At 35.3% G+C, this 27,311-nt stretch overlaps 1 protein-coding gene across 1 annotated transcript in view; it reads left to right on the top strand.

Annotated features, from left to right (window-relative positions):
• The first annotated feature begins 3,352 nt into the window (after positions 1 to 3,352).
• The window catches only part of sgip1b (SH3GL interacting endocytic adaptor 1b), a 30,001-nt gene continuing 6,042 nt past the window's right edge, over positions 3,353 to 27,311 (top strand). The window contains 21 exon segments of the mRNA XM_051093099.1: positions 3,353 to 3,611; positions 6,663 to 6,726; positions 8,471 to 8,495; positions 8,610 to 8,666; positions 8,757 to 8,814; positions 8,932 to 9,110; positions 9,211 to 9,222; positions 11,078 to 11,089; positions 13,391 to 13,415; positions 13,506 to 13,581; positions 13,723 to 13,784; positions 13,990 to 14,070; positions 16,379 to 16,453; positions 18,054 to 18,728; positions 21,123 to 21,244; positions 21,328 to 21,533; positions 21,535 to 21,702; positions 21,801 to 21,956; positions 23,889 to 24,021; positions 24,800 to 25,002; positions 25,091 to 25,155. Coding sequence (XP_050949056.1) covers positions 3,602 to 3,611; positions 6,663 to 6,726; positions 8,471 to 8,495; positions 8,610 to 8,666; positions 8,757 to 8,814; positions 8,932 to 9,110; positions 9,211 to 9,222; positions 11,078 to 11,089; positions 13,391 to 13,415; positions 13,506 to 13,581; positions 13,723 to 13,784; positions 13,990 to 14,070; positions 16,379 to 16,453; positions 18,054 to 18,728; positions 21,123 to 21,244; positions 21,328 to 21,533; positions 21,535 to 21,702; positions 21,801 to 21,956; positions 23,889 to 24,021; positions 24,800 to 25,002; positions 25,091 to 25,155 — 2,464 coding nt within the window. The 5' untranslated portion in view covers positions 3,353 to 3,601.

The following is a 27,311-nucleotide window of genomic DNA, read 5'->3' as shown; positions in this document are numbered from 1 at the left end:
TTAGTACTCGCTTGAAAGACAAAAAAGAAGCAAGAGGAGGGGGTCTCGGTTATCAGAGAACATAGGGAAGATGCTTGGGACGTGCTATTTAGGGTACAGTGACTTCTTACTAAAAATCCCGTGACACTCGGGTCAACTTTTTCCATTGCCACCATGTCAGGAGCCATGAAAGCTTGGGAATTTTTTTTGGGAGCTCCACAAAACGTTTGCAGCGTTTGACGTCAAAGCGCTTGTTGTTCCAGAGTGCAGCACGTGGAAACTCAATACATGTGGGCCACTAGAGGCTTTTCTTAGGGCCCTCAGTTCCAGAGGAGGAAGTAATCAAGGCGAAAAACAAGTCTGATCACTTTCCCTTCACAAAAAAAGGCCGTACTTCCTGACAGCACGATCGTTTATCACGCACCCAAGATGAGGGCCAACTGCATATCTGATGATGCTTTCACAGAATTCATTCATGGAGAATAAAACAATGAGTTTGTTGACAAAAAGCAAGGCAGTTCGAATAAGGCCAGGCATATGCCAGCATACTCTATATCTATACCTGTTTTATATATTTATATTTTTCAATATTTGTCTGGCCTATAAAAACAATATAGACAGAGAGTAGCTCATGTGTGCTGCTAATGAAAAAAAGCCTTATTGCAGAAATGATTTCACTTCTTTTGAATGTGGCAAATCTAAATATTTGCACAGTGCATGCACATGTGTATGTGTATACAAGTAGACTTACGTACAGAGCCGTTTAGAAGATCATTCTAGTTAATCAGTCGCTTTGGAAGGTGATCTGTTGACCACATCTAATCTTCTCTCTCATCCAGCAGCACCACAAACAAAACGTCAAACATTCTGCAAACAGACTAAATGACGTCTTACACGGTAGTCTGTGCCACACTGCGAAACATATTACCAAACATACAAGGTAGAACTTTATTTTACAGTCCTGTTCCATGTGTACATACTAGATACTTATTATAGCAATTGCAAAAACTGGGTAATAGGTACTAACCCTAAACCTACCCCTAAACCTAACCTTAACCTTTGTAGTTACCTTATACTACCAGTACAAATAAAGAGAAAATAAAGTGTAACCATAAAATGTTCTCATGTTCTATCACTGACAATTTTAATAATTCATAAAAATTAATAATTGTGGCTTTAATGCATTCCCTAATTTAACACAACTTTTTTCCATGAACTGCATCCTTTATTCACAGTGTACTCTCTTTTAATGTAATTTTAAAATAAAATGTACAATTCTAATGCCATTTAATCTTTATTTTAAAACAAAAAGCTGGGTGTACAATAACTTACACATATTCTTTTAATTTTCTCTACAATCTGAAATAGTGTTTATTCCTGTTACCTACTCTGGTGTTGTTGGTGTAGTTTCTGCGAAATGACTCTTGACCTAGCTGTTTTCAAAAAGTCATCTCAGATGAGAGATTCCAGTAGTTGTTGACAAGATTTCAAGATTTCATTGCCTTTATTTTTCTGTCTTTTTTACGATCTGAAATTCAGTTTTGGCTGCTGACCCCTTGTGGCTGTATATGGTACCTCTGTTGCAAAACAGCTTTAGTAATTTATGACAATGTGCATCATGTGCACCAATCATTTAAGAGACTGAAAACTTTCAATTCAATGAAATACGAAGATGTATATTTTAGATCTAAATTTGACACTTATTTAAAACTGAACTTGTGATTATTACGTTTTATGGTGTTTTAGCACCCTAAAGCATCAAATGGATTTGGAGAAAAGAGGGAAACTCACAGATTAATGGACATTAAAGGAATAGTTTACCCAGAATATTTACTCACCTGTGGTTACCAGATGAGTTTGTTCTTCATCTGAACAGATTTGGAGAAATATATCTTTACATCATTTGTTCACCAGTGGATCAGCAGTGAATGGGTGCCATCAGAAAGAGCGTCTAAACAGCTAATAAAAACAGCACAATAATCCACAAGTAATGCACAACACTCCAGTCCATCAGTTAATTCAGTCTTGTGAAGCAAAAAGTTGTGTGTTTGTAAGACACAAAATCACTATTAAAACATTTTTACATTCAATCCATTGCTTCTGGCTAAAATTGTGTATTTTGATGCCAAACGACAACAAGGCATGGACGTTTTTACTGAAGGAAGTGTTATTATGGACTGGTATTTAGGCCAGAAGTGACGGTTTAAAGTTAAAATGTCTTAATGGTGGATTTGTTTCATACAAACACAACTTTTTACTTCAAAAAACATTATTTGGATGGCCTGAAGGCACTATGTACACTACCGTTCAAAAGTTTGGGGTCAGTAAGACTTGTAATAGTCTTTAAAGAAGTCTCTTATGCTCATCAAGGCTGCATTTATTTGATTAAAAATATAGAAAAAAAACAGTAATATTGCAAAATGTTTTTACAATATAAAATAATGTTTTTTTATTTTAACATACTTTAAAATAGAATTTATTCCTGTGATGAAAAGCTGAATTTTTATCAGCTGTTACTCCAGTCTTAAGTGTCACATGATCCTTCAGAAATCATTCTAATATGCGGATTTATTATTAGAATGATCAATGTTGGATAATATCAACAGTTGTGCTGCCAAATATTTTTTGGAACCTGTGATTTTTTTTTTTTTTTTTTTTTTTTCAGGATTCTTTCATGAATAACAAGTTTAAAAAGTACAGTGTTTATTCAAAATATAAATATTTTATAACAATGTAAATTATTTATTATTAACTTTTAACAAACTTTTAATTATTAACTTAATACATCCTTGGTGAATAAAAGTATTAATTTCTTAAAAAAAAAAAAAAAGAAAAAAAGAAACAATAAACTGACCCCAAACTTTTGAACGGTAGTGTACATACATACAAAGCACTGAGTATAAGGTGAAAGAGAAAATAAACTGTTATACTTAAAATATAATTAGAAAAATAAAATCTATTAATTTAGAAAAATACTCATCTGAAGTATTTTCACAGTATTTCAGTGGCCTGAGACTTTGGTCCACCAGTAGGCGGCGCTTCATCGTATAAATATCGTTCACAAGATCAGACCAGAGTCCGTTTGCCCCCTTATCCCTTTTGTGAATGTACGCACCCTACTACGGCTTAGCTTAGGTCATGAATATTAATTACGCAACGTAACGCAGGCCCATCTGATTTGCTGACGGCGTGGCGTAGAACACTAGTGAATCTGCGAACCAACGAATCCTGCTACATTGAAAGGCTTGGCTCATGAATATCAATTCGTTACCTGACTGGACGGTCCAGGAAGGTTACCAACTTACGTCGACCATGACCTTATTAATATTCATGAGCAAAGCCTCAGCCATAGTACGGTTCGTAATTACGCGACCCTCCCACACTCTCATTCTCCGTTCATCGGCTGTCCTCAGCATCCCCTCTGTGATGATGGCGTGTGTGGATGCTGCTGATGCGGCGGTGCCCGGGGCCTAACCCACCGGTTACCGGGAAACCCGAGAGACGAGGACGTGAGGGGCTGGGCAGTATGAGCCTTTCCTTTAACGACCGGTTACCGGATCACTGCTGTATCTCATGTCAGTTTGTTTGCTCGCGTGAAACCGAGGAATGAAGTGCTGCAACCATGATGCAAGGTAAAAAAATCCACTTTGGGCCCTTAAATTCATCGCTTGTCTGTTGAGATTATTTATTAGCGTGCTAATGTTCTCTAGCCGGCTGTACTGTACATGACATCCGAATGCAGCACATGCTTGTTTTGGTGTCTGTCTCCTTGAAGGAGGTGAAGGATTATGTGTCTCACGTTGTATGGCCAGTGGGCATGTGTATTTGCACCGTGACACACACAAACATCTTGATGGCACATTTAAATTTAAGGTTTTCAGTGGGGCAGATTTACACATGAGGTTCTGTGCACAATATAAATCTGCCATTAGGATGCTTGTGTGCCTTTGCTCTGTGGTCCACAGTCCCACCCTCATGATCTTATAGGTCACTTCATGCCATGATTTAGTTCCTCTAATTTAAAGGGATAGATCACCCAAAAAAGTTCATTTTGTCATCATTTATTCATTCTCGTATAGTAGGAAACATGTTTTTATTTCCTAGAAATAAAATTTCCTAGGAAATTTTGGAGAATAGACTTGTCAGTCTTTTTCCGTGCACTAACAATGAGTGGGAACTGGAGCTTTCAAACTTCATATGTAACCCTGAACAACTGAGATTTATACATCATTAAATTTAAGTATAATAAATATAAAAATAAATATCTAAATATAATAAATAAGCTTTCAATTGATGTGTGGTTTAAGATAGGACAATATTTGGCTGAGAGACAACTATTTGAAAATCTGAAATCTGAGGGTGCAAAAAATCTAAATATTGAGAAAATCGCCTTTAAAGTTGTCCAAATGAAGATCTTAGCAATGCATATTACTAATCAAAAATTATCTTTTGATATAGTTATGGTAGGACATTTACAGAATATCTTCATGGAACATGATCTTAATTAATATCCTAATGATTTTTTTGCATAAAAGAAAAATTGATCATTTTGACCCCCGTATTTTTGGCTATTGCTACAAATATGCCATTGCTACTTATGACTGCTTTTGTAGTCCAGGGTCACGGTTGCAAAAGCATCACAGAAGTACCATATACACCACTTTTCATAAGTTTGGGGTTAGTATTTTAAAACTATAATAATAGTAATAAAGGTTTTTTCATGTATATTTCAAATAAATGCTATTCTTTTGAACGTTCTATTCATCGCTATTAATAATCACAACTGTTTTTTTGACTTTGATAATAATAAATGTTTCTTGAGCGTCAAATCAACATATTAGAATGATTTCTGAAGTATCATGTGACACTGAAGACTAGAGTAATGATGCTGCAAATTCAGCTTTGTTATCATAAAAATAAATTACATTTTAAACAGAAAACAGTTTTTTAAAAACCTTAATAATATTTCATAATGTTACTGTATTTACTATGTTCAAATAAATGTTTGTTTGGGATCCAGATCTTGAGTGAATTTCAGTTGGTTTCTCAATCCAAGCTTTATCGAATGGCTTTGAAAGACTTTGAATATGGTGTATGTGCAGTACGGACCACCATTATGATGTGTTTGTGTCCTTTTGTGAAGCTTGAAAGCTCCAGTCCACACTGATTATGAGTGCAGTCAATTATTCGAAAAAAAAAAAGCAGCTAGCACATTCCTCAAAATTTCTCCTTTTGTGTTCTATGGAGGAAGAAAGTCATACAGGTTTTGAATGACACAAAGGTGTGTAATGACATTTTGTTAGTAGGTGAACTATTCCTTGAATCTAATCTTACAAAACTGTCGTTATTAAGTGGCATTTTAGGATTCAAGTGTTAAAGGTAGTAAGCAAGCTGCATGCAGTTTCATCTCCTCATATTTGTTTTGTTGTAACACAACTTAATTGCTTCGCGTTTAGCCAAGCGGAGGAGGAAATGTCAGCTTTTCCCTAGAGGTCTTTTAGACTAGAGGCATGATGGTTGAACCCACAACTACAGGCTTTTACACTGGCACTGAGCCCCTCAAGCCGTCCCATATGCCATCATGCCAAGATCTCCAGGCAAAAAGTCTTGTGACTTATCTGTTAATATCAACCATGATGCCAGTTCTCAAGAGCTTTTGTTTATGCACAAAAGTAAACTGGCAAATAAAGGAAATATTGAAAAATAAGGATTATATCTTGCATGTTTGTTGCTGCTGACACCCTTCCACCTGCAAATGACTTCATGGCCTAATTGCAAAATTTGGTCATTGAGGTTGCGCAAATTAAACATGCATTTTAAATCCCAGTACAGAGTTACAGAGTAATGTTGCCTTGATGCAAATATTACAGAAAAAAAACATTTAATTCAGTCCACTTAGAATGTGCTCTTGGGGGAAAAAAAATGTTTTTGCATTTTTTAGTTGCAGATGTTGAAATATTTATGTGAAGTGTCACTCCCCTGGTGACTGAATTCTGCATTTGTTTTTCAAATGCTAGTAAAGTTTGGGTAGTTGCTAACAAACAGTGTCAGCAGTGTGACATGCTTTATCTAAAAACCTTTTGCAACTGCATTTAGCAAATACTTGTATAATTGGTATACATACAGATGCTCTAATCCAAAGTGATTTGAAGTGCATTCAAGCTATACATATTAATGTGCGACATTAAAACAGTTAAATCATAGGACTATCGTCAGCACAAAAAGAGAAAAATTATAAACATATTCAGTTCCGTTCAAAAGGTTGGGGTTAACAAATTCCGTTAAAAATATTAAGCAGCACTGCATCTGTTTTCATCATTGGTTATAATAATAAATAAATTAAATCAGCATATCAGAAGGATCATGTGACACTAAAGACTGGAGGAATGATGCTGAAAATTTGCTTTGCATCACAGGAATAAATGGCGTTTTAAATATATACAACTAAAAAAACGTTATCTTGAAATGTATAAATGCAAAATGATTTACATTATTACTGTTCAACTGTATAAACAAATAAATACCGGTTAAAATCTTACCAACCCCAAACCAATATATATATTTATGCATGTATACTTGTAATATTTCATCAGCACTTCTAGATCAACTGATGTTGTTTTTCTTGTCACGTGTTGCACTAGAGTCGAACTGTGTATTATTTTGTTCCTGATTACTTTTAACAGGACTGAAAAAGCGTACCCGAAAGGCCTTCGGGATACGGAAGAAAGAAAAGGACAGTGACTCCACGTGAGTAAAAACAGTCTATGATGTGACCGTGGTCATCAGCTCTACACTGAATTGTGCTTTCTGTAATGATTATGCATTGCTAAGACTTGGCTCAGTGTCAGTGTGTTAGAAGTGCAGTAGTAGAAGAGCCAGTCTTTTACTATTGGCAACAAGTCTGGTCCACACTGCAGCTTATTTTGACCAGGAATCACCTGTTTAGCTTGGAAAAGACAGTTTGACTAAATGTACAATTGAGCAAACAATTGTTTGTTGTGTTTTCATGTTGTTTACTGTAGTGGTTCTCAACCTCTTTGACTCCAGGGCCCTTATTGTCCACAACAATATCTGAAGGCCCCATGACTTTTCTAGTTTTACATGATTTACTGGATAAGAAAGTATTTTAGTCTCAATTTCTGAGATAAAATATTTTAGAGTCAGGCATAACCACAAAAGGTATATTCATTATAATTCTGTTCATAGAGTTATGGAGAGTTTATTAATTTACATGGCTTTTTCAGGGCCAGAAATCTTTTTTTTTTTTTTTAATGAGGCATCATCATTTATCCAGGTCTTTCACGACATTGTTTGATTAAATGTAAAAAATATTTAATACATTTGTAGTGGTTTTGGCTTATTGTAATGCTTTTTTTGTCATATTTTAAAACATTTTTAGTCCCCCTAAGTCATATTTAGTCCCCCTTGATAGTTTGCTGAGGTCCCTTAGTGGTTAACCCTTGAACTGACACCGTCCCCTCAGTTTACTTCACCATATTACAAATAAATCCTAATCTAATCATGACAAACTATACACCGTTGAAAAGGGTCTAAGTAGATATTTTACCATATTTTTGTGTTACAAATTATGTAGGAAAAGTAATAGATTAATATATGTCAAGTGCTTAAAAAACTTAAAAAATCTACATCATAACATGAGTTCTGACCTTTGTCACAAAAGACTTTCTTCGCTTTTTCCCTATCACACTTTTGAAATCATAAGAAATTATATATTAGTTCAAAACTTAAAATCTCAAAATTAATCCTTTGAAAGGCATTTTAAAATCAGACATTGCATTACCATGGGAAATGTACATCAAAATCATAGCACAAAATGTTTTTATTCATGAATTATAAAAATTTAAGTGTGTTCAAAAATGGGAGTGACAGTTAAAGAGTTAAAAACCACTGCTCTAGGGACATGTCAATCGAAAATGGATAATATACCATAATAGTAGCCCTGACTGGCAAAAAAAACCCCACAAATTATTGTGGCAAATTGTAATTATTGGGAAATCAGAATCTCTTTCATTCCATAAATGATAAGTACCAGCTTTTATCACAACAAAAAAAAAACTCTGAAAGCATAATATATATATTTGCTTGTGCTTATCTAGTTAATTGGCCCTTAAGTTTCTTATAAAACAGATTTTCCAAAAAATTAATACTTCACAAAATTTGGAAAATCCAGTAAGCCCTATTACCTCACAAACAATTTGTATATAAAAAATGTATACCTGACTTTGGATGTTGCATATCAGCCAACCAGTCATACTGAAGATTACCATGTTCAGCCAGTTTGTAATGCTTTTATGTACAAAATGGTCAGTAAGTAGTGTGGATTAGCATATACGGTAACAAACTTTGTGTAGGATGTAGAGTCACATTATATTATCTTTATTCATATTAAGAGTATTGTGTATACTTATTGTTTATACTCATCATTTAGTTATATATCTAAAATCTGAACATTTGCTTTCTTATTTTTCAGTGGATCACCAGACAAAGACAAATCTGTAAGTACAGCATAATTCATGACTGTGAAAACAAACACCCCTTAAGCACTGTTTTGAAATAATATATCGTTGTTTTTTTCTTACAATGTCTCGTTCCACATGTTTTATTCCCAGAAAAAAGCCAATGGTGCTCCTAATGGCTTCTACGGTGAGATCGACTGGGATCGATATGTAAGTAAATCTCCAGAATGCTGATTTTTCATATTTTCTTTATAGTTCCTGTGAATGTAATCCCTCATCTGTGTGTCTGTTTCATAACAGAACTCTCCTGATGTGGATGATGAGGGTTACAGCGTTAAACCCGGAGAACAAGGGGGAAATATCCTTTCAGGCTGTGTTTGCATATTGATCAGTACTGTTTCTCATCTTTTCTGACCTTTAATTTGTTAAAAAAGGCTAAAAGGTGTGGAAACGAATCTTCTTTAACAAGACTCACCAGCTGCGAAAGTCAAGACATTCTTCTCCTCCAGTGAGTCAGAGGGAGAGGAGGAGCATGGGAAGAAATTTAAGATCAAGATCAAACCGTTGACAGCAAACAGTGGGAACTGCACAGTGTCTACCATGGATGAGCTGAAGGCTTCAGTGGGGACGCTGGCGATCTCTCCTTCTCCTCTGGTTAGTGTCAGAGTTATGCTTTGCAGAGCTGTTGTCCCATAGTAATCTTCACATTCAAATAGATGATTTCCTCTGTTCTTGTGTTTGTTTCATCACACAGAGAAAGAGTCCGGTAAGCAAGTGTTTTTACACTTTCTAAGACCTTTAAAGATGCAATTAGAATTGCATAATATTTGTCACGTTCATGGTTTTACCTTAGTTTTGTTTACATATCTTAGCTCTTAGTATCGTAACAGCGAATGGTGAATCAGTCAGATGTTTAGTTTAAGATGTGTATTAATGTAGGGATACGTGATACTGCATATCAGGTTGGTGTTGGTCAATATTGGATATATATTTACACATATTTATATCCATTGCTCACTTAAAGGTAATCTTTAAAATCAGTAATAATCTAATAACACTGTTATATGTAATGTGTAGCAAATCTTAAAATAAACATTTTTTTACATGCATAAATACACTACTGTTCAAAAGTTTGGAGTCAGTAAGATTTCTTGATGCTTTGAAAATAAATCACTTATGCTCACTGAGGCTGCAGTGATCAAAAATAGAGTAAAAAGTAATATTAATTTTATTTTTTATTTTGACATTTTATTAAAATTTCAAATAACTGTTTTCCTTTTTAATAGTGTATATCTGTAAGATTAAAATATAATTTATTCCTGTGATACCAAAGCTGAATTTTCACAATTCTTTAGAAATCATTCTAATATGCTGATTTGGTGATCAAGAAATATTTATGATTATTACAAAAGTGGAGACAGTTGTGTTGCATAATATTTTTGTGGAATCCATGATTTATTTATCGTAGAATTTTTTTTTAATTAAAGGTTTTTACTGTCACTGATCAATTGAATGCATCCTTGCTAAATAAAAATGTGAATTTCTTTTTTTTTTTTTAAAAATCTTACTCACCCCAAACTTTTGAATGGTAGTTTATTATTACATTATATTATTATTTCATACATTTTTTTATGTTGTGATGCCTTGTACATGTGCATTATTTGAAAATTAATATTTTTTTAAAGATATTTAGACAAAATATTATTGAGTATAGATTATTAGCTATAACATGAAATTAATCATATCTGATAAACACTATCAGTATGAATTTTAATACTGGTGCAGCTAGGGCTGCACGATTATGACAAAAATCATAATTGTTGATTATTACCTTGAAATTGTAATTACAATTCACAATTTACATTGAATGATGTTTTGAATAGCTTTATACCATTGTTTAAAGCACTGCATGCCACATTTTTATATATAGTTTCTTCTTTAAATATAAAAAAAAGTACAAATTTAAATATGAAAACAATAAAAAAAAAAAAACTGTAGCCAAAACATCCCCACCCCCACATTTTAAGCAAGCAGAATAATGTAAGTTAATTTTTTTTTTTTAATAATTGTGCCTTTGAACGATTGCATAATTGTGGCATCTGTAATTGTAATCACGATTAGAAATTTGGTTAATTGTGCATCCCTAGATGCAGCATATATACATTTATGTTTCAATAAATACAGAGATGTGTCAATCATAAATTATTTTTACACAGAAAGTATTTACATTATTTGAATTATGTGCATTTACATTTATGAACTTTGCAGACACAATTATCCAAAGCAGTACACTGCATCAAAGTTATACAAACCTATGAGCATGATATTTCTATTACCCTGAGTTACAGAAACACATTTATAATGCATTTATGCTTCATGTATAATGCAGAAGTGTGCTTCTGCAGTTTTATTTAACTTTTTAATACCATGTACAATTAGTAGCTCAGGTTTGCCAGTCTAGATATTAAGAAACAGTAAACGCAACCAACAACATGTGTTGTTGGATTGGTCTGTGTGCATTAGGTGAGGAAAGATCCATCACAGGCTTTATTTATATTTTGTTAATACTGTCACTCGCTTTCTGACCAGGTCTGTTCTTTCTCCTTTTTTGCTGATCTCAGAGGCGAAGTCCAGTAAGTATGGATGTTGTAAATATCAAAAACAACTACAAAAATGTGTTACGTTTGATACATCTGATGCTGCTATCGCATGCGCAGTAGAGCCTTTGTTAAGTTGAACCTTACATTTTGATGATGCTTCATGCTGTGTTACTGCTGTACTGACATCTTGATACCTTCATGGATCAATATGAGTGAATCATTAGATTCTTGATATCATATGCAGCTTCAGCATGTTGGATGTGAATGTTCCAGCGTTGGCACCTGGACTCTGTTCTCCATTAGCTCAAGATGTTTGTCACTCATCAGCTGTAATAAATGTAACTAATGGAAAACAATGATCAGGTGCCAAATAATACCCTCTGCCTGTTATCTCTCAGACTTTTTGTTTTAATCAATTATGCGCAGTTTTGGTGATCACACGATTTTGTGGTTTCTTACGTTTTTAAGCAAGGATGCATTAGATTGATCAAAAGTGACAGTAAAGACAAATGTATCACAGTTTGTGCAAAAAGATTACGCAGTAAAACTGTTTCAGCATTGGTATTAATAAATGTTTCTTGAGCGGCAAATCAGTATATTAGAATGATTTCTAAAGGATCGTGTGACAATGAAGACTGGAGTAATGATGCTGAAAATCCAGCTTTGCACAGGAATAAGTTGCGTATTAAAATATATTTTAAAATAGAAAACAGCTACTTTGAATTCTAATACTACACTGGCCAAAATTATAAACGCAAAATTATTTGCCCCCATTTTTCATGAGCTGAACTCAAAGATCTAAGACTTTTTCTATGTACACAAAAGGCCTGTTTCTCTCAAATATTGTTCACAAATCTGTCTGAATCTGTGTTAGTGAGCACTTCTCCTTTGTCGAGATAATCCATCCACCTCACAGGGCTGGCCACAATAAAAGGCCACTCTAAAATGTGCAGTTTTACTGTATTGGGGGGGTCCGAAAACCAGTCAGTATCTGGTGTGACCACCATTTGCCTCACGCAATGCAACACATCTCCTTCGCTTAGAGTTGATCAGGTTGTTGATTGTGGCCTGTGGAATGTTGCTCCACTCCTCTTCAGTGGCTGTGCGAAGTTGCTAGATATTGGCAGGAACTAGAACATGCTGTCGTAAGTCTTAGATCTTTGAGTTGAGCTCATGAAAAATGGGGGCAAAAACAAAAGTGTTTGTAATAATAGTTTTTACTGTTTTTTTTTTTTTTTTTTTTCTTTTTTTTTTTTCTTTTTTTGATCAAATAAGTGCAGCACATAGCTTCACAGGCATGTAGGAGTTGGTGTTTAATAGTAATGCATGTGTGAATGCAAGATGGTTTCTCATCGTGTCAGTTATATGAGAAGTCCACTTCCAAAACAAAGATTCACATATGATGTACTCACCCCCTTTTCATTCAAGATGTTCATGTCTCTCTTTCTTCAGTCGTAAAGAAATTATGTTTTTTGAGGAAAACATTTCAGCATTTGGTGCCCTGATTTTGAACTTCCAAAATGCAATTTAAATGCGGCTTCAAATGATCCCAAATCCGGTTGTTGTTCCAGCCGAAAAAGAAGGGTCTTATCTAGCGAAACGATCGGCTATTTTCATAAAAATAATACAATTTATATATATTTGAATTTAATGTCAAACGCTCGTCTTGTCTTGCTCTGCCTGGTCTGTTTTTGTTCTGGTTCTTGACAGTTAGTGTATGTCGAAAAACTCATGTTCTCCCTCAACTTTAAAATCATCCCTGTATCGCTGTTTTACATTTTTTGTTGAGAGTATTTGATCTTATTTGCATTTTCGCTTTGCAAAGACTGGGTCGGTACTTCTGCAGCAATGTAGGGCGATTTTAAAATTATTTTTGAAGTTGAGGGAGAAAATACGATTGGAGTTTTTCGACATACCCGAACTGTCTTCAACCAGAATACACAGAGTTCAGGGAGAGAAAGGCAAGATGAGCATTTGAGATTGAAAAGTATTTAAATTGTATTTTTTAATGAAAATAATCAGTCGTTTCTCTAGATAAGACCCTTCTTCCTCGGCTGGGATCATTTACAACTGCATTTTGGAAGTTCAAAATCAGTACACCATATCAGTCCATTATATGGAGAAAAGTGCTGAAATGTTTTCCTCAAAAAAACACAGTTTCTTTACGACTGAAGAAAGACATGAACATCCTGGATGACAAGGGGGTGAGTACATTATATGTGAATCTTTGTTTTGGAAGTGGACTTCTCCTTTAATACAAATGTTTTATAGTATTTGTGGTCTTTTAAATGTCATTGTTATTGCCATTATCTTCTTTTGTGACCTTTGTTACAGTGCCAGATGAAACGAAACCTGTCAAGTGAGTTTTTTATTTGAAAATATTGACTTCATGTGTGTTATCATATCACTCCGTAGATCATTTTAATCATTTTCACTTCGCATATTCCAGGTGAGGAGATTGCAAGACCACGACGGTCTACTCCGACACCCACGACAACTCCAGGACCCGGTTCAGATCCACCTAGGTTAGTACACCTTCATAAACCCTCATGAAACTGTTTTTGCTTTAGCTCACTATTGAATTATTAATTTTAAATTGAATAGCATTATTAGTAAATACCTTGGTATGTTTTGACCTTGTATTTTCCTTCTGTTTTCGTAAAAAGGGAAAACACAACGTTTTTCGGCCCACCGTTTGAGACCAATTTCGAAGCACACAACTCAGAAGGTAGAGCAATATTCCTAAATAACCTAACATTGATGAGTTATTTGTCAAAATGCGATTTGTGGTTTACACCTTTATGATAAGTTTTATAAAAAATTTACTCAAATGTGATTTGAAGTATTGTTCTTTTGTGTCATTCATTGCTGTGATGTATAAATTAGTGAAGGGTGGTATTGATGGTAGTTTCTTTCATGAATGTTAATGACAGTGTTCCCGGTTGAGCCGGAGCTCTGGTGTCAGTCCACTTCTCTCTCCACCTGTGTTCTGAGCAGATCTCTGCCCACTGGAGGTACTGCATGTCAATTGTCCAAAAACATTTTTGATAAAGCCATTTTGAAGCACTCCAGTGAAGGCACCAACAAAACACGCAATGGTGACAAATGCTGAAGTAAAAAATAAAGTTCCTAATGAAAGGACCTGAATTTTTAAATCATATTTCACTGCTCACCGCAGAATGTGACTGAAAGGAAAATTAACGAGAAAAAATCACATGCATTACCACCAAGACATTTTAAACAAGTCGCATAAAAAGCCAAGAATCCTCTTCAGTTTACAATTATTACTGACTTTATTAATGAAGTAGCAATGCAAATTGATATACAGCTACATAAACACAGGTACTGTGCAAATGTTATTTTGTTATGTGCGCTGTTCATTTTTATTAGTTTTTTTAATGCAAATATTTCTAACTTTTTAGTCTTAATTTTAGCCTTAATTCCGTTAGTACTTACTTAGACTTATTTCAGTTAGTTGCAAGGTAACTATTTCCATTTAGTTTTTTATTTTATTTCATATTATGTTTATTTCAGTTAACAGAAATGATTTTAAATAATTTTAGAGTTAACAATAACGACGCTGCTACAAAGCATAAGTGATGCATAATATGTATGTCAAAGTTTACATCAAATAAAACTATTAAGAGTTAGTTCACCCCAAAATGAAAATTCTGTCATTAATTACTCATCCTCATGATGTTCCAAACCCGTAAGACCTTCGTTCATCTTTGGAACACAAATTAAGAAATTTTTGATGAAATCCGAGAGGTCTTTGACGCATGCGTGTGGCGGCACTGGCGCAGATCAATAGCTTTCATCCAGTGTGCGTCTTTCTCTGAATGTAAACAAGGCACAACGCATGTGTTCAGCATCATAACGGAGGATCTGGGTCAGCGTCAGCATACGCAAGCGCTTCATGTTAACATACTCTCATGAACACGCATCCACAACTGACACCGTAGAGATGAAAATGTGGAATAAAGTCGTTATTTTTGTTGTCTTAGCGTACAAAAAGTCTTCTCATACAGTTGAACCATTGATGTCGCATGGACTACTTTGTTGATCATCTTGGTACTTTTCTGAGCCTTGAACGTGGTAGTACCTCTGCTGTCTATAGGAGAGTCAGAGACCTCTCGGATCTTAATTTGTGTTCCGAAGATGAACAAAGGTCTTACGGGTTTGGAACAACATGAGGGTGAGTACTTAATGACGGAATTTTCATTTTGGGTGAACTAACCTTTTAAAGCTTAATAACAGTTCTGTTGAATTTTGGGCATAATGTACCAAAAAATGATCAGCAATCAGTATCATTTATTGCTGCATTCCAATAAACACTCAGAGCTCTGATAACTTTTGGAACAGCACACTAGCATGCTTAATACTTAATACTTAATACTTTTGTCATGATATTAAAAAAAGCTAAATAAAAACAAAAAATAAATATTACATTTGTATTAATCCATTGTAAAATAAATAATATTTAATAATGAAAAATAATAAAAATATTTTTATTTTGTAACAACTATAAAATGACAATAACATTTACAGCTGTCTCAATTTCTTCATTTTCCAACATTAAACCAAACTTTTATTTTGATGGAAAATGTCCTTAAAGTTCTTTTGCTGATAAGCCTTTCTCATTACAATTTCTGTTTTATTTCAAATAACTGTGCAGCTCCAGTTACTGGCTTTGGTGTATTTATGATATTATCATATGTGTATTATTAATAGCAATATTTTATTTTTAAAATACTATGGTTATCATCAATAACTTTATACTGCAACACCCCTAAAATGCACTATCCACCTTATTTCTCCCATAAGAGTGGGTGCAGCCATTTGTAAATTTTTGTCTTCCAGTCTCATCCACTTTCAGATATTTTTTTTAGCTGTGTAAAAAGCTTGTTTTGCTGCTTAACATTGCAAACTGGTGTGTCTTCCCATATTGTTTTAATGTATTATCTTAAGTATGAACACACTGGTTTGTAGTGCAAACTGTTTTACCATTTACTGCACTTCGATATTCTTCTCGTTATTTCCCTATGGTGGATTATGACCGGATGTCTAACACATTACAAGAAAACAGCTTACTTCCGCATTGAAAAATGGATAGGATCATAAGATCAGCCATGGTTTATAACATCTCACACACCTTATGATGAGGACAAGTGAGAAAGTAGCATGCTACTGTTTTTAACAATAATTGTTGCATTGTTTTGCATACTGTTTTCACAAAATAGTTGGATGTAAACTATCTGTGCTGTGCAGCATTCAGTAAGGTAGTGCTTTTTTCTGAACATGCCCTGTCATCTGTCTTTTCAGCTCCGCCGCCACTTCCTCCAAAGAACATTCCTGTCACCCCACCTGGACGCAGTTCTAGCTCTGTAGGGTCCTCCGGTACGTACTGACACTTCCAATTTAGTACACAAAAACATGTCATTTCAGTCTCTTGAAAGAGCAGAGTTAATGTTTCGAATCGTGTTGATGCAGAATACTTTACCAGCTGTACATTTGTAATGGGGACGTTCAATATTGACCAAAATTATATCGATATTTTCATTACATTCTTTTTGTTCTGTGCAGTGGTCTGTTCACAGAAGTGACCGAAAGTAGTATTTTTTAAATGAAATATTTCATTAAATTTGTTTAGATATAAATATATATTTATTTTTTTAGGGTAAGATATTTTCCACCTTAAATTGATTTCCAGGTACATTTTTTCCCCTAACTTTATTATTGAACTAATTGATTAAATGTACGAATTTAGCATAAAAGATTGTGCCTACCTCATCTTTTATGTCAAATTCTTACATTTAATCAATAAATTCAGCTAGAATAATTACAGACTGTTAAATTAAATCAGAATTGAACAGACTGTTAAATTAAATCGGAAAGAGCAAAAATATATTTTTGCACTCCAGAAGTGGCAAAGAAGCCATTTAGATGTATTTACACTTAAATTTCAATTGCATAGACAATGTTATGAGAATAATATTTAAAAAAAATAATAATTTATAAAAAATATAATTTAAAAAATAAAATATGAAATAATTTTTAAAAATTAATACTTGAAAATATGAAACTTAAGCTGCCAGTAGGTGGCGATAAGTCACTGTCTTAATGAGTAAGTCACAGAGTCATTCTTTCAACCTATTTGTTCAGCGCAAAGCAACAGAATCACTGATTTGTTCAAAAATGCTGATTTATTCAGAAATGAAACACCACTGTGTTGTGTAGAGAGGTGCTACAGCTTTGTTCAAAATTATTTTCGTTGGTGAAGTAGAGCAAAAACAGACAGTATTGTGTAAAATGTAACTATGATGAAAATCAATATCGTACTTGTAATCATGCTGATATGTTTTTGGGAGGGAAGCATGCTTTTCCTCCATATATTGAATTGGGGTCACTCTAACTGCATTTTGCTAGACCACACTACCAGTCAAAAGTTTTTGAACAGTAAGATTTTTAATGTTTTTTAAAGAAGTCTCTTCTGTAGTACAGCAAAAACAGTAAAATTGATACATATTTTTATTATTTAAAATAACTGTTTTCTATTTGAATATATTTTAAAATGTAATTTATTCCTGTGATTTCAAAGCTGCATTTTTTGCATCATTACTCCAGTCACACGATCCCTCAGAAATCATTTTAATATTCTGATTTGCTAATAGTAATACTAGAATGATTTCTGAAGGATCATGTGACACTGAAAACTGGAGTAATGAAGCTGAAAATTTAGCTTTGATTACAGGAATAAATTACATTTGAAAATATATTCAAATAGAAAGCGTATTTTGGATCAGATCAATGCAGGCTTGGTGAGCAGAAGAAAATGCAATGTGAAGTATGCAATGTTAAAGTATGTTTTAGTGATAATATAGGATTCTACATCATTAAAACAACAATTGCGGTATTATTGTAGCTAATAATATATGCACACCCCTAGTTTGTGGTGGTGAAGAGTATTTGACAGCTCGTTGTCGTTCTGTCTAACCAGGTTATTATAGTGTGGTCCCGAGTGTCCGAGATGGATCTGCTTCAGCCTGTCAGGATGCCCAGTTGTCTGACCCATCCGGAGGTGCGTCTATGCCTGACTTAGACAGTGTTTTTGGTCCTGTTGAGACGCCTAAATCTGGATCAGATGTGGTGCAGTGCAGCTGGGTGAGCTTCAGCGAAGGCTCTCCCGCCAGACCTCCTCCCCCAGACGAACCCGCCCCTTCCCCACCTCTGTCCTCTTCCCCCGCGGACTCACCCCCGACCTCGCCCCTCAACCTGCCGCCTCCCATCTCGCCCCCTCCCCCACTCCACTCCATCCCGCCTCCAGATTCACCTCCACCACCGCCGCCCTCAGACTCTCCGCTGAGTCCCCCAGACCTTCCCTGCTGCTTTATGCTCCCAGAGTCAGAGCTCGCCCAATATTCCACCGTCACCCCTGCCAGCCCTGGACTGCCCTTCCTGCCAGCAGACCACCCTCCACATGGAGCCATACCTTCCCCTCTTACCTTGAGAGATGACAACAGGAGAACCCCTGACTTGGCGAGCATGAGGGACGAGATTTCTGTGTTTGGCACATCACCCAAAGACCTCGCAGCAGGAAGCTTCAGAGGAACACCACCTCCACTGCCACCTCCTACGTACAGGAGTGTGGTGGGCTCACCAGGGCCTGGCAGCGGTAAGTTACCAGTTGCTACTTCACCCCAAAATGAAAATTGTGTCATCTAACCCTGTGTTTTGGTGGCAAACTTGTACAGTGTGAAACAATGAAGTGTTAGATTGTTACAGTTATATGATTAGCAACAGACAGACAAATGTTTTGTGTAAGTTTAAATAAAACTATGAATTCTGTTTTAATGGCTAGCGCTCACAAAGTTTATGATTTCCTTTGGATGGCATGCTGAAAGAAAAATAGACGTCGCCACAGATTAAGAATTTGTTCCTATACATTATTCATTCATTCCCTTGTTTTAGTTCAGTCGTGACCATGTTTTACTGATTTGTTCCCTTGTTTTAATTTAGCTATGTCTTAAAGGAGAAGTCCACTTCCAGAACAAAAATTTACATATAATGTACTCACCCCCCTTGTCATCCAAGATGTTCATGTCTTTTTTTTCTTCAGCCGTAAAGAAATTATGTTTTTTTGAGGGAAACATTTCAGGATTTTTCCCCATATAATGGACTGATATGGTGCCCCGATTTTAAACTTCCAAAATGCAGTTTAAATGCGGCTCCCAAATGCGGTTGTAAATGATCCCAGCTGAGGAAGAAGGGTCTTATCTAGCGAAACGATCAGTTATTTTCATAAAAATAATACAATTGATATACTTTTTAATGTCAAACGCTCGTCTTGTCTCACTCTGCCTCAACTATTTTTTTCCGGTTTAAGACAGTTAGTGTATGTCGAAAACCTCATGTTCTCCCTTAACTTCAAAATCATCCTATATCGCTGTTTTATCTTTTTTGTTAAGGGTGTTTAATCTTTGCATGTTCACTTTGCAAAGACTGGGTCGATACTTCTGCAGTGATGTAGGATGATTTTGAAATGATTTTTGAAGTTGAGGGAGAAAACATGATTGGAGTTTTTCAACATACCCTAACTGTCTTGAGCCAGAATACACAGAGTTCAGGCAGAGCAAGACAAAATGAGCGTTTGAGGTTAAAAATTATTTAAATAGTATTTTTTAATATAAATAACCGATCGTTTCGCTAGATAAGATTGTTGAAAATATTATCTTAGCATTTGCATTAATTGCAATAATAATTACCAGACTCAAGGATTTATCTAAACTGAAAAAATGATAACCTAAAAATAGTAACATCTAAATTAATTGGTCACAAGTATTATTTCTAGTGCTGTCAATCGATTAAACAAAATTGCGAATTAATCACACATTTAATCATGATTAATCCTACCTAACATTAAAGTTTTTTAATATGTGACCCTGGATCACAAAACCGTTCTTTAAGGAGAAGTCCACTTCCAGAACAAAAATTTACAGATAATTTACTCACCCCCTTGTCATCCAAGATGTTCATGCCTTTCTTTCTGTCGTGAAGAAATTATGCTTTTTTGAGGAATTTCAGGAATTATCTCCATATAATGGTGCCCATGACTTTGAACATCCAAAATGCAGTTTAAATGCAGCTTCAAATGGCTCTAAACAATCCCAGCCAAGAAAGAAGTAGTAATATATATATATATATATTTATATATATATTTTACACCCTCAGATTCCAGATTTTCAAATAGTTGTATCTCATCCAAATATTGTGGAACGCTTATTTATTCAGCTTTCAGATGATGTATAAATCGCAATTTTAAAAAATTGACCCTTATAGCTGGTTTTGTGGTCCAGGATCACATATACTTTTTTAATGTTGCAATAATTTCATATTCAGTCTTCAAATTAATGTAGAAAAAACAACATAAAGACTGTGTCTTTTTAATATTTGTTAAAAAATATATATATATATGACTGAAGGCGAGTATCACTGATACCAATACTACTGATGTCTCTAGGAAATTGTTCTTTTTTTCCTAGTATTTGTTCTAATATTTATTTTTTCCCAATATTTGACTATAGCCATTCAACAATAGCCGACAGGACAGGAAAATTGGTTTTGACTGACATACGTCCTGACAACATCTCATCTGAACGTAGTTCACTGTTGTTCTACTGAAGCTCCCTTGTCACCTGTACCATTTCTGCACATGTCTGGAAAGTCTCCTGTTTGATGTAGTTGTGAAGACGTTCTGCATCTAAATAAACTCAATTCTTGTCAAGAAAAAAGAGACAGAAGCAGCACTTGTGAGTGAAGTGGCCAACCCTAGCTCTGCCCCTGCGTTAACTGTGCTAAATATTTTTAACGCCGTTAAACTGGAAAAATTAATTGCCTGCATGAATGCGCAAATTTTGACAGCACTAATTTTTTAGCATCACTGAACCAACCTATTTACAATCTATTATATTAACAAAACCCATTCTTATGTGTTAAAAAGCTCTTCAAGGTAATAATTGCAGGTTAGCACTTTTTACAGTGTAATAGTAATTGAATTTCATGTTCTCAGGGCCGTCCTCTCCAGCACGTGCCAGCACTCCCTTGTCTGCTGGCAGTCCCATCCCACCTCTACCACCAAGACCATCATCACGACCTAAACTACCACCTGGAAAACCAAACCTAGCAGATCTGGTATGACTGCATCAGTCGACGCTCTCCACTGCTGTGAAACATTTAAGCAACGAAATCACAAGGAATGTTTTGTTTCTCCTCAGGCACGTCCCTTCAGCCCTCCCATCCATTCGTGGAGTCCTCCACCCTTTGCTCCTCTAGCCAGAGCTGAGAGCACCTCCTCCATTTCCTCCGTCACCTCTCTGAGCGCAGCCTCCACACCTACACTAGGCCGAGAGCTTAACCTCTCTGTGTCAGGTGGGCACTTATTGCTAATTCTGATGCATGAGGATGATGATATGCTGCATAATTCCTTCAGTAAGCTGTGTGAGTTTTTTGTGCTATTACATCTGCTTCTGTATTTCAGTGTGTTCCAGAGGTCCGAGTCCTCTCACAATGGGACCCCAGGACACTCTACCAGTAGCAGCCGCCTTCACAGAGACCATCAGCGCCTACTTTAAAGGAGCAGATCCCACTAAGTAGGCCACAGAGCACATTTTAAAGTCACCTTTTGAATTTAGTTCACATGTAGTTGAATTTAATGAAATTGTCCTTAATCGTCTCTCATGTGTTGCAGGTGTTTGGTAAAGATCGCTGGTGAGATGGTTCTGTCTTTCCCAGCAGGGATCACCAGACACTTCTCCTCCCACCCCAGTCCACCAGTGCTGACCTTCACCATCAGCCAGTACAGTCGGCTGGAGCAGGTCCTTCCCAACCCACAGCTTCTGTGCTGGTAATACAGTGATGGGATTTTTAATGATTTAGGCAGCCCATTTTAGAAGTAGTTTGTAAATCATCCCACTGTAAAGGAGAACTTGTTTGGGAGTAGGAGGAGGAGGTTGAAGTTGGAAATTGTCCTGATATTAAAGTTATGGCTGATACTAATCGTGGTCAGTATCTCTATATTATTTTGTCTAAAACACAAAACATTAAATGCTACAAGCAAATTTAGGCATCACAACATTATAATGTACAGTATGAAATACATATTCATTTTGAGATCTTAGGTTATATTTACCAGTTTTATTTAATTATTAGTATTTAACTGTATGTGATTGTTAGATGACAGTAATGGTAGTCTAAATGTAAAAATAGAAAAAATGAGCAATAAAATATCCAATATCTGCAGATATATATCAAACAATTAACAGTACAGACAAAAATATTAGATAATAACCAAGATGTTAGATAATAACCAAGATGACAACTCAGCATTTGGCACAGTTTATGTAATTTATTTAAAAGCATAGCTACTATATAACAGTGTTGTAATCATGTACTAAAATGTTGTCTTAAGTAGTACGGGTATATTATTAGCAATAGGCAAAAATACATTGTATGGATCAAAATTATCGATTTTTCTTTTGTGCCAAAAATCATTAGAATATTAAAGGAGAAGTTCACTTCGAGAACAAAAATTTACAGATAATTTACTCACCCCTCGTGTCATCCAAGATGTTCATGTCTTTCTTTCTTCATTTCATAAAAAAGTTACGTTTCTTGAGGAAAACATTCCCAAATTTTTCTCCATATAGTGGACTTCAGTGGTTCTAAAATGCAGTTTAAATGCAGTTCTAAACGATACCAGCCGAGGAAGAAGGAACTTATCTAGCATAACGATCAATCTTCGAAACAAATTTTTATGGTTTTTCGGATGACAAGTGGGTGAGTAAATTCTGTAAATTTTTGTTCTGGAAGTGGACTTCTCCTTTAAGTAAAGATCATGTTCCATGAAGATATTTTGTACATTTCTTTCCGTAAATATATCAAAATGTAATTTTTGATTGCATTGCTAAAAACTTAATTTGGACAACTTGGCAATTTTATTTTTATTTTTTGCACCTTCACATTCCAGATTTTCAAATAGTTGTATCTTGGCCAAATATTGTGCTATCCTAACAAACATACAGCATACATCTGTTCAGCTTTTAGATGATGTATAAATCTCAATTTCAGAAAATTGACCCTTATGAGTGGTTTTGTGGTCCAGGGTCACAAATAACAAAATAAAGTTGAAATAAGTTAAATAAATTTATGTTAAATAGAAATATTAAAAATGACAAAAAATTAACCTAAAACTACACCAAAAACAGAGAAATAAAAGCTGAAACTGTCTTGAAAGTATTGAAACTGTCAATAAATACTATAATACAGGGGTGGCGAACTCTTAAAACTTATTAAACTTATTAAAAACGTATTAAACTAATTAAAACTTACCTGCCTGTAGCTTTCTAGTAACCCTTCAGACCTTGATTAGCTTGTTCAGGTGCGTTTGATTAGGGTTGAAGCAAAACTCTGCAGGGCTGCGGCTCTCCAGGGCAGACGTTTGCCGCCCCTGCTATAATAGTATTTAAATAATACTAAAAAACACTACTGTATATGCTTGAGTAATTTGCTTAGACTCTTTACTGCACTTAAAATAACTTTTTTTTTTTTAAATAAATGTAAAATAATTATCTTGTCCAATAAATATTGGCCCTGTATTGGTCATTTTGAGATTATCTGCATCAGCCTGTTAACTAACCTATTAACAAAAGTGGTCATTTTAACAAAGGATTTATATTTTTAAATACATTTTGTACATTTTTGTGTGTTTAGTAAATATAATATTGTGTGAAGCAAGTGTAAACATTGTGTGAGATTCTGCAAATATTTTCGCCTGCAGCGATACCACACCACCTACAGGTGATTCAAAGGAGTTCTGGGTCAATATGCCAAACTTGTTGAGTCACCTGAAGAAAGTGGCTGAGCAGAGGCCACAGGCCACATATTACAACGTGGACATGCTGAAGTACCAGGTGAGGTTTTATATTTAAGCATAAATCGTTAACATCTCTATCAGAGGTCTCAGACACAATTCCTGGAGGGCTGCAGCTCTGCAGAGATTAGCTCCAACCAGCTTCCTCCTGCTTGGAAGTTTCTACTAATCCTGAAGATCTGGATCAGCTTTGTTGATTAGGGTTGAACCTAAACTGTGCAGAGCTGTGGCCCTCCAGGAACTGAGTTTGAGACCAATGATCTGTATCATTTAAAGAGATAGTTCACCCAAAAATGAAAATTACTCACCCTCAAGCCATCCTAGGTGTATATGACTTTCTTCTTTCAGACAAATACAATCAGAGTTATATTAAAGTCCTGTCCTGGCTCTTCCATGCTTTATAATGGCAGTGAATGGGCTTACGCTACGTCTTATGTCATCCACTGGAACACCACTCTCATGATATATGGATATTTTTCTTACACAAATGGATCAAAATGCTGTAGAAGGTGTTTATTAACCCCCCATAGCCATGTGGAGCACTTTTTATGATGGATAGATGCACTTTTTTGGACTTTAAAATCTCAACACCCATTCACCACCATTATAAAGCATGGAAGATACAGGACATTGTTTTAATATAACTCTAATTGTATTCGTCTGAAAGAAGAAAGTAATATACACCTAAGAGGGCTCAGGAGTAAGTAAATCATGGGATAATTTAAATTTTTGGGTGAACTATCCCTTTAAATCCGAATCTAGTCATCCTCTCAGATGTTTCTGTAGTGGTGTGTGATATTTGAGATTTGTGCTCACAGGTGTCCGTTCAAGGCATCCAGTCCACTCCGCTGAACCTTGCGGTGAGCTGGCGTGGTGATGCCAACTGCACAGACCTCAGGATAGACTATAAATACAACACAGAGGCCATGCCTACACCCACACCACTCACCAACATCCACTTCATGGCAGCTGTGGACGGCGGCGTGAACAAACTGCAGGCTATGCTCCCACCTGCCACCTGGTAAAGGAACAGTCAAGAAAATCACAATGCAAATCAACAGCAGTGTGCTGATGTATAGTAATGTTTGCCCTATTGGTTGCATTTTAAGGAATCCAGAGACGCAGAAAATAGTGTGGAAGATCCCAGAGCTCTCACAGAGGTCTGAAAATGGAGGTAAATGCCCTTTAGATATTAACTGAATGGAAGGGAAGCCCTCTAACAGCTTTGGAAGAATGCTTAGCTCGTGTTGGCAACTGTACAATGTGGTTCACTTGGCAGCATGCCATGGTAGTCAATTGAATTACTCAAGGAAAGGATTTACTCAGCCCAAGTAGCTGCTTCAGCATTACACTAGTGATCATACATGATTGCATGGCAACTTTGTATGAAATTTCCGAATTTTTTGTCGAAATTATGTAAAAATGGGCCGGTTGAAAGTCCCGAACCGCAGCTAGATGATGCTGAGGTCATTAATGAAAGGCTATTCGGGCGGCACAAGTGCTGGCAGGTTGCTTTTCTTTCTGCAAGCTGAGCAGATGAAACGTCTCTTGTCGTCTGCTTTCACTCCAAATGCAGATTGCTGAAGCTCAAACCAAACTGAAACAAATCAGTGGAAATTCTCTCCACACTGCTTAACTTTTGAGTTATGCAACATATTTATATATGCAGATTTTACTGAAAAATAAAACCAAATCTCAAAAGGGATTTTTGCATTACACTTATAAGATAACTTACCTTCATGTTATTCTAAGCCTGACTTTCTTTCTTCTGTGGGACACCAAAGGAGATATTTTTAAAACTGTCATGGAGTCCAGTCTTCTTTTGTGTCCTGCAAGTAGAAAATCATTTTGAGTGTTTATTTATAATCATGGAAATGTTAATCAGTGTCTTTTAAATTACTTATATTACCAAAGACACAAATGGTCAAATTAAGCGATGATAAATGGTCAAGAAAAGATCTTATGCTTGGATCAAAATATCACAATAATATACAGTTTAGGTCAAAAGTTTTTAAGTTCTTAATTATTTTACCAAAATAAGAGGGATCATACAAAATGTGTGTTATTTTTAGTACTGAGGTGAATAAGATATTTCACATTAAAGATGTTCACATATAGTCCACAAGAGAAAATAATAGTTCAATTTATAAAAATGACCTTGTTCAAAAGTTTATATACACTTTCTTAATACTGTGTTGTTACCTGAATGATCCACAGTGTTTTTTTTGTTTAGTGATAGTTGTTCATGAGTCCCTTGTTTGTCCTGAACAGTTAAACTGCCTGCTGTTCTTCAGAAAAATCCTTCAGGTCCCACAAATTCTTTGGATTTTCAGCATTTTTATGTATTTGAACCCTTTCCAACAATGACTGTATGACTTTGAGATTCATCTTTTGACACTGAGGACAACTGAGGGACTCATATGCAACTATTACAGAAGGTTCAAACGCTCACTGATGCTCCAGAAGGAAAAACGGTGCATTAAAAGCCGGGGGTGAAAACTTTTTGAATTTAAGATCAGGAACTTTTTATTGTATATATTAAACATGTAAATTCTGTATTTTTCTGTAGCTTCTGTAGGGCAGTACCAAATTAAAAAATATGGTATTTAGGCAAAATAAGAAAAATTCACACGTCTTTATTCTGTTCAAAAGATAACGTAGCGTAAACGCAGATGAGAATATGCTAGTCTTCTGGGGTCATTTTAATTTTTGGGTGAACTGTCCCTTTAAATGTCATCAACTAACTTCAAACATCTTTTACATCTTCATTGTGTTTAAACTTACACTCTTACATATTATTCTAACTCAACTTTTCCAACTTGTAGACTTTAAATAAAGATTGAAAGACTTTTCAGAAGCATAGTGATTGTTGAAATAATCAAAGAGCTAATTTTCTGCATTAAAGGAGAAGTTCATTTCCAGAACAAAAATGTACATATGATTTACTCACCACCTTGTCATCCAATATGTTTATATCTTCCTTTATTCAGTCGATAAGAAATTAATTATCTTCATATAGTGAACTTCTATGGTGCCCGTAAGTTTGAACTTTAAAAATGCAGTTTAAATGCAGCTTCAAATGGCTCTAAACGATCCCAGATGAAGAAAAGGGGTCTTATCTAGTGATCGATTGGTCGTTTTCTTAACAAATGGACAATTTATATACTTTTTAACACTCGTCTTGTTTTTGTCTGCGTGAACTTTCCACGAAAGTGTTTTTTCCAGGTCAATACGGTCAAGACACTTAGGGTATGCTGAAAAACTTTCATCTCATTTTCTTCCCCAACTTTAAATCGTCCTACATAAAGAAGTACCGACCAAGTGTTTACA

This window comes from Labeo rohita, chromosome 2, assembly GCF_022985175.1.
Source record: "Labeo rohita strain BAU-BD-2019 chromosome 2, IGBB_LRoh.1.0, whole genome shotgun sequence".
NCBI lineage: Eukaryota > Metazoa > Chordata > Actinopteri > Cypriniformes > Cyprinidae > Labeo > Labeo rohita.
Note: the sequence above shows the minus strand (reverse complement) of the source record. Positions and strands in the feature narration are given on the sequence as shown.